This window comes from Spermophilus citellus, assembly GCF_964194105.1.
Source record: "Spermophilus citellus genome assembly, chromosome: 10".
NCBI classification, from domain to species: Eukaryota; Metazoa; Chordata; class Mammalia; order Rodentia; family Sciuridae; genus Spermophilus; species Spermophilus citellus.
This window is the reverse complement of record NC_138197.1, coordinates 73,885,012-73,893,428: the sequence shown is the minus strand read 5'-3', so window position 1 is coordinate 73,893,428 and position 8,417 is coordinate 73,885,012. Positions and strand designations below refer to the sequence as shown.

Genomic DNA, 8,417 nt, shown 5'->3' with positions numbered 1-8,417 from the left:
TGCTTCTCTCCTAAAGAACAGACAGTCGTTGCTAAGAAAAAATTTGTGTGTTGAATTTCGAGTGTCAAGAAAGTATTAACTAAGCATGGATCTGGAGAAATAAAAAGCAAACACACATTCAAAATCCAACAACAGATATCAAAATAGGTTAATGAAGGCCGGATGGTTTTGCCGAAAGCCAACAATTGCTTCCCTTTCATTGTGGAAGTATGGACATGACCCTAATTAATCGACGAGCTAATTATATTTGCCCACTCCAACTGCTCTGGACCTCTGACATACATGATCTGTTGCTCTCATCCTCCCTGACAGTGGGTGCTCAGCAGTGATGGATGGGCCACTGTTTCCTGCCATGGAGTTAACTAAACCTAGTTCAGTGTTATCCTGAATGCCCCAGGCTCTGTGACACTTGAAATTCTAATTAGTGCAGAAAAGGGCTAAGTTGAAACAGCTAGTAGTCCCTCAAGGATACCCACTCTCAGGGCCCTACAACCTAATGAGGTCTGTGAAATTTAAGATCTAGAAGAGAAATCCCTGCCTGGAGCAACAGCTGTACCCAGGGCTGAAAAGAGGATTTGGGGTTAAATGAGTCCCTCCAAATACGAAGAAGAGTGAGTGCCCCCAAATGGTGTGGGAGGGAAAATCCATAGGAGTCTGGTTTGCTTCACTGTCATGTGACCTAGGATTGACCCAGACCTTCCCTCTGTAATGGGTTGGGGAGATATCAAAGAAAAAGCAGGCAGGGTGACAGCAGAGAACTTGCTCATTATCCACAACGGGTAGGACAGCAGGAGGGTAGCAAAACCCTCTGGAGAGCACTTCCTCCCTGCCCCAGTGGGTAAGGTAGGCAAGCAGAGGCAGAGGAAGAATCCCACAAAGGAGAAGAGGGGTCCCTTTGCTGCCCCTCTGCAGTGGGAACAGGCTGCATGTTTGCTGAATGCATTTGGAAGAGGAAGAGAGGAGATAATCGTCCTAATGAATGTTCAGGAGACAATAGCAGCTCCAGTGGGAGGATTATAAGCTCATTATGGTTTAATATGATGATTGATCATCTCTGCCCGCCAGCATTATCCTAGAATAGTGATGAAGGTCGGCGAGACCCATGCCTATCAGAGCCCAAGCTCTAGTCACCAGAATAGGAAATATACTTGTATGTCACTCTTTTTTTTTTTTTTCTGGTAAAAAAAAATTTGTATATATCTCCAATCCCAATCCCCTAACTTTCTCCATAAAGTGTCCTCCACGCCCCCAGCCTGCCCCACCTCTTTGGGTTCTCAGTCCTGTACTCTGCATACCAGTTCATCAGTCTTGGTGCCTGACCCTCTCTCCCTAGTGACCCCGTCCCCACTCCCACCCTTGAGAAAATGACCACAGTTTCCACCATGGCGTGGGTCTAGGCAGGTCCAAAGGGCCCTTCAGTGGATATTGGCAGGCACCCGGTTCAAGTGGAAGGCCCGGGACACCTCCCGATAGGCATTTCGAAGCAGGACGTAAGGGAAACAGGACTCCAGCATGTCCAGGGTCAGGAAGGATGACTCCTCCACCACCTGGAACAGACAGGGCGAGAGATGAGAACCTTCAGCATTATGTATGTCTGTAACACTGTTCTTCATGCAGCTCCCGGGATCTCTGAGGCCCTTAAGAGCTCCAAGAGAAGAGAGTTCCAAATCACACTCCCCTCTTCCTCCCTCACCTAAGGTGACTCCAGGAGGGCAATGTGGACTCCTCAGATCCATTATAATGGCCCCTCTCCCCTTCATCAGGGCTATTGTAAAGAGAACAGAAGAAGAAGGCAGTGGAAAAAAAATTTTTCTTCCTGGTGGCAGAAAAAAACATTCTCTCCTGGATATTAAATTATATGTAAGAGGGCAGCACAGATGCAGGTAAAGATGGATAAAAGTGCCAGTTATAAAGCTTCGCAGTGAGAGGAACAATTGCCACTGCAGGCCAAGGAAGAGGGGTCTAGAATCCACATGGGTCCTCTTGTGCTGGGCCTGTCTCCTCCCGTGCTCAGTAGTGTTTAGGGAACACTAAGGATACTGCATAAAGAAGCAGGCATGATTAGTTAGTTTAATTAGAAGCCTGTGTGTTGTGGTAATCCCAGCAGCTCCAACAGACAAGCAGGAAGATAGATCAAGATGCCCAGATAAGAGTAAGAGTGAGGGTGAGGGTGAGGGTAGGAGTGAGGGGTGAGGATGGGCAAAGGGAGCGAGTTCCCTGAGAGCAGCACACCCCTGTGTTACAGGGGAAAGCAGTGTGTCCAAGAGGTTAAGGAACTAAAAATGTGCTCTGGCCTGGTGTGGTGGCTCACACTTGTAATCCCAGTTACTTGGGAAGCTGAGGCAGCAGGCTTACAAATTCAAGGTCAGGCTGGGCAACTGAGTGAGACCTTTATCAAAATAAAATAATAAGGGCTGGGAGTGTACCTCAGTGGTAGAATGCTTGCCTAGTATGCATGAGGCCCTAAATTCAATCCCCAGTACAGAAAGAAAGGAAAAAGAAAAAGAAAGAAAGAGAAAGCAATGGAGAGGTGTGTCCCCTATTCTCTGGCAATTCACACAGATGGGCCCCTTCCCAACATGTCTGGAATTTCAAGTTCTGAAAATCCACCAAGGAAAGAGAATCTGCCACAGCTACTCTTATATGTTTCTATCTGAAGTACTTTCAAGTTTTACGAGTTATAAGATTTTGCTCTTCTCAAACACATGCGCATGGTAATACACAGAACGGCCTCAGAAGAGCAGACACTGTGGGTTGAAGGAAAGGAATGCTCCTGGGCAAATTTGCAGATCCCAGGTCTCATAACAGAAAGAGTTCCTTGCTCATAAGACTTTCAAACTGTAAGGCAGGATAGAGATGAGCTTCCCTCTCCAGGATATCACTCTTAGGTACAGGGAAATGAGTGATGACTTCCAGAAGGATCCATTGGCCCATGACTTCCTGTTCCCAGAGAAGCACAAGAGAATAACAGAGTTCTGAACTGGTAGAAGTATATGGTACTGAAAGAAGCCCTAGAGTAGAAGCCTAATTAACTTAAGGTTCTAGTCTCAAATCTGCTCTCATATCACAGGGGAGACCTTGAGTATCATCTTTCTATCCCTCTCCCTCAGTTTCCCCTCCTATGAATTATAAGTCCTGGACTAATGGCCAAGATCTGGTCTGGTCTGACATCACAGATTCCATGACTTTCTGAGAGAGCCATCTCTTGCCCCCAGGAACCATGCCAGGAAAGGCTGGCAACATCGGGGTGGACACTGCCCAGACTTGACAGTGAAGACAGAAAATCCCAGGGAGAGAAGTATTGGCCAGAATTTGGGGCTACCCTCTCTTAACTCAGAACATAGCTCCTTCCCCTCCAGTCATTTCCAATTTATCTGTAGAAACATTTGCATTTAAATTGCTTTTCAGCAGCTAGTCCCTCCAATCTCCACCTCCAACAAATAATGCCAGGTCCTAACTCTGCTACTGCCATTCTGCTGGCCTCCCTGGGCGGCAACAAGGGACAGACATTTCCCCATGTTTGGGGGCAGAGATTGGTGGGATGGAGGACAGGGACAAAACAGAGGAGGTAGGCTCAGTGGCAATTCAGAACCACCTCCAACCTTACAGAGGGAAAACCACAAGAAGAATGCCTAAATCATCTGGAAACTAAAATAAGCAGCAGACAGAGGGGGAAGTGCATTTGTTGAGAACCTATAACGTACTGAGCAATTTTGTATATTTTATCTCATAAATCCTAACCACTCTATCATAAGGATTATTACCTTTTTATTTTTTGGTACTGGGGGTTGAACCCAGGGACATTTTATCACTGAGCTATACACCCAGCCCTTTTATTAATTTTTTTTTTGAGACAGTCTCATTAAATTGCTGAGTCTGGCCTTGAACTTGCAATCTTCTTGCCTGAGCCTTCCGAGTCAATGGGATTACAGACATGTGCCATCACACCTGGCTTTATTACCCACTTTTATGGATAAAGAATTATGCTGCTCTTTAAAAATAAATAAATTAATTAATTAATTAAAAAAAAGAAGAATTATGCTGCTCCAAAGACTATGTTCCACCTAGCCCACTTCTGGCCTTTGCCCTTCCTCAGCCCTCTTGCCCCTCACCACACACAGCCCACACACATATATACCATCATGTCCTTCCCTCCTCCATCCTATTCCCAATCAGCCTAGGCCTCTTCCTAGCTGGAGAAACTGAAACACAGATACCACTCTAGAGTTGGGGACCTGGAATGAGTCCCAGGAATACCTGCTTCCAAAATTTCTGGACCAAGGCCAATAGTACCAATGGAGGCCCACCTACCAAATGACTAAATAAACTAGCAAACTATTATCTTCCATCTTTCAGCCTTTATAATATACCTTTGTAATTTCATGGAAGTCTGAGCTTAAGAATTCTTAAACTCTGATGGTAATGTAGCTCAGTGGCAGAGCACTTGCCTAGCATGTGTTAGGCCCTGGGTTTGATTCCCACTACTACAAATAAATACACATAAGTAAATAACAATAAAGCTTTTTTCCAGATATGGTGGCACACACCCGTAATCCCGGTGACTTGGGAGCCTAAGTCAAGAGGATCGCAAGTTTGAGGTCAGCCTGGGCAATTTGGCAAGATACTTGTCTCAAAATGAAAAATGAAAAGAGCTGGGATTTAGGTCAGTGGCAGCACCCTGGGTTCAATCCCCAGTACTTTAAAAAAACAAACAAACCTTAAAATCCTCAGAATTCAGACAGAACAGAGTAAAGGGAGGGAACCAGGCTCTAACACCATCCTAGTACTTTTCTCACTCCCAGCTTAAGGGATTTTGTATACATATATACATGTAGACTTTCTCAACTCCTGTCACATATACTTTAGGCCCTAGAGGTACACCCATAGTCTGGCTTAGTAGGATGGACTTGGAAAAGAAGTTCCACACTCACATAGGTTTAGTGTGTGCTTTGAGGTGGGACAGGGGCTCTAGGTGAACATATCCTCTCCCCATAGCCCACAGGAGGATCTCTAGAACATATGCAAAGGCAGGAGCCACTCCTGTCCATATCTAAGTGTGGTACCAACCTGGAGAATCACACTTTTAGAACAAAATAGTGAATAAGCATGTTGAAGAGGGTCATGAAACAGGGGTGGGGGGAGAGATAAAGTCGAGTTTCCAGAACTTTCTGCCAGAGTAAAGGCAAACCCACAGCTTGAAAAGCAAAAAGTGACAGCAGGTGCTGGCTGATTGATGGCCCACTGGGTCCTGCATTGCAGCTAAAATCCTTTGCTTCCTGAGAGCCCTACCCCTAAACCTCTTCTGTTCCACTCTGTGCTAGTTAGGACTCTCTTCACAGCACCCTGAAGGACAAGAAATACAGCAGTAGGAAGTTGTCAAATAAAACCAAACACACACTGAACAGGTAGTTACTGATAAGGGACACAGCTGTGCCATCAGGTCAGACTCACAAGCAACGCAGGACAAGGAGCCCAGTCAGCAAGGGACCAGGAAGACTCTGCTCTGGGATTACAGCATAAATCTAAAATGTTGGCCAGAATGTGAGCATTAGACCCACAGGGCCAAGCAGAATTTAATTGTTAGTTAATGTTTTTGGGTGATGACAATGGCAGGGACCCAAAGACCCTAAAAAGGAGTCGTCTTCTCTTTTCTCAGACCAGTTTAAACAAGATACATACCAAGCGCATGAGTAGAGAAATGGATTCCCGATTTCGGGTTTTCAGCTTGTCGGTGTCCTGGCCCAGCTGCAAGAGGCTGACAGAGGCCACCTGGAAGGGAAGAATTTATAAAGAAGCAGATTTTTATGGAGGTCAGAATAGGACAGCCTCAGGCTACAGGAAGTTAAGAACAGATCAAGGAGGAGAGTTAAACCAGCTAGGATGTTCCCAAGGACTCCAGGTGGAGAGGCAAGTCCCCTCAGTTTCAGAGACGCACAGTGCCTATAAACAAGCCCAGATCCTATTGGCCTGACAGTGCCAACAAATTGAGGTGGCTGAGGGTGCCCGAGGAGGGGCTGCACAGGGCAAAGGAAGGACCTAGAACACAGGCCAGCGATGCTGTGTGCCAGGAGATTAATCTCTCTTTTCCCCGACAGCCTCCAGACACCTCTGTCATCAGGCTGTTTACAGCTGACTCCCCTCACGACTGGAGCCAGAGCCAGGCCTCTGATTCAGACTCTTGCTCTTGGTATTCTCCTCCTGTCAACTCCCCAGGGGCTGTCATCTCCATTCACCTGCAGGCCCCCAACAGATCAAAGCAGGAGAGAGAAATGTGATTCACATCCCACACTCAGGTTACCTGCACTTAGCAAACAAATAGGATAAAAAGGAAAAGGAGGTGGGGGGGAATCCATTCTCACCCCATCTTAGAAATCTGGTGTGAATTCTTTTTATATTTCAGATGTTCAGAGCCCATTCTGTATGGTTGGTTGTCCCAGTTTAGAGACCCTCTAACCAACCTACAGTCCTTGACATGTACTTCTCAGGACAAGGGTATAATTCCTGAAACAACAATATGATCTACTGTTTCCTCCTGGAAGAAAAAAAAAAATTGAGGCTCCAGCTCTTAAATCAGGACCAAGCTTTTCAAAAGAAAAAAGCTTCCTGCTACTGAGAATGCTCAAACTGGCAGTGGATAATGGACCATGTATCAGAAGTGTATGGACAGGATTCCTCTGTGGAGGATTTAGAATGGAAAACACTAGGGCCTCTTTCAACTATGGAAGGAGATTATTTATTCTGTGTCTTTCCGGAGGCAAAACTAAGATCAATGGTGATAGTTACAGGAGTCAAACTTTGGCTGAAAACATTTTTTGAAACAGTTTTTCAAACAAATTGGACATAACCTATAGAGGAATCAGCCATCTGGTTGTGAACCCCAGTCCATAGAAATCTAGATCAGTGGTTCTCAAAGTAAGAGCCCAAGACAAAGGACATCAAGTTTAACTAGGAACTCATTGGAAGTGCAAACTCTCCAGGCGACTCTGATTTCCAGTAAAATCTGAAAATTAGTCATTGACTGTCAACATAGAGTTAGAAAGGGACTGGCAGGTTATAAAATTCAGTGTCTTGACAACTTTAATGCGCATCTGATCTTCTGGAGACCAAATTAGAAGCACAGAAACCCAGCCTCCCCTGGCAAATTCTAATTCAGTAGGTCTAGGGTAAAGATCAAGAATCTATTTTAACAAGTTCCCTAGGATATTCCCATGCATACCCAGGTGATGAACGATGGATTCAGTTTTATCTCCCTAGTTGACAAATGGGAAAACTGAAGGCCTAAAAGTTAGGCTCTTTAGACGTTATACAATCTTGTGTAGTGGCAAAACTCAGATTTTTCTCTTTGTCCAGTGATTTTTCAAGTACTCGGGCAGAAGCCGAAACACTGGCTGTCAGGGAGTTTAGAACAAACTTCTGCCTTTCACAGAGGAGCCTCTCACTATTTACTGAATGATTCCAGTGAGAGGTGAACCTCGAAGGCCTGTTTGACAATAACTGTGGATTTGAGGACAACCAATTCCAGCCCTTGACCATCTTCCATTCCTTATCATCTAGATGCACTCACCACCAAAAACTCTTTGAGGTGAGTTTCAATGTTCTTGTTGTAGAGCGTGAAGAGGGCAGCAGACACCTGGATGATGGCCTTGGTCAAGCAGTGGATGTTATTGTTGTAACCTGAAAGAAATTACAAAGTGAGCCACCCCAGGTTGATCCCGACAGGTAATTTCTCATTTCTTTCAGGCTGGGCTACCCCTATTTGACACCAAAAGGACTAGAAGACATTTGGGGATTAAAGGAAGGATATTCCTAGCATTTGACTAGAATCTAATTTTATGCATAGTTCATTCTGAAGTGCTTTTTGAAACAGAAATTTATACCTGAATCAGAAATCTGTATGTTCCAGCCTGGCATGGTGGTGCCTATCTATAAACCCAGCAGCTCAGGAGGCTGAGGCAGGAGGATCACAAATTCAAGGCCAGCCTCTGTAATTTAGGGAGGCCCTAAGCAACTTACTGAGACTCTTTTCAAAATAAAAAAATACAAAGGGCTGGGGGTGTGGCTCAGTGGTTAAGTACCCAATCCCTGGTTAAAAAAAAAAAAACAGAAAAGAAAAGAAAAGAAAGACCCCCCAGGACACTAACCTGAATACCCTTGGTTTCTCACACCTACTCCTTACTTACCATCATTCTCAATGCTATAGAAGGAAGAAGGGTCCATGGCAAGGAGTGGGAGGGACACAGCAAGAAAGATCAAGAGCAGGCAGGCCACCTTATATTCTTCTTCAGGGGATGAGCTGTCTGGTGAGAGGGAAAGAGGAAAAGTGAGTAAGTCAGCAAATAGGAGTTATCTTCTGGGCAGGGGTCCTGCTTCACAGAATTATGACCACATGAGAAAATATCTATGAACACACTCTGCCA

At 45.2% G+C, this 8,417-nt stretch overlaps 1 protein-coding gene across 1 annotated transcript in view; it reads right to left on the bottom strand.

Moving 5' to 3' along the window:
• Positions 1–131: 131 nt before the first annotated feature.
• The window catches only part of NCKAP1L (NCK associated protein 1 like), a 50,330-nt gene continuing 42,044 nt past the window's right edge, over positions 132–8,417 (bottom strand). The window contains exons 28-31 of the mRNA XM_081311916.1: positions 8,181–8,297; positions 7,565–7,674; positions 5,680–5,769; positions 132–1,547 (exon numbers count right to left, since the gene is read on the bottom strand). Coding sequence (XP_081168042.1) covers positions 1,416–1,547; positions 5,680–5,769; positions 7,565–7,674; positions 8,181–8,297 — 449 coding nt within the window. The 3' untranslated portion in view covers positions 132–1,415. The remainder of the gene's footprint in view (positions 1,548–5,679; positions 5,770–7,564; positions 7,675–8,180; positions 8,298–8,417) is intronic.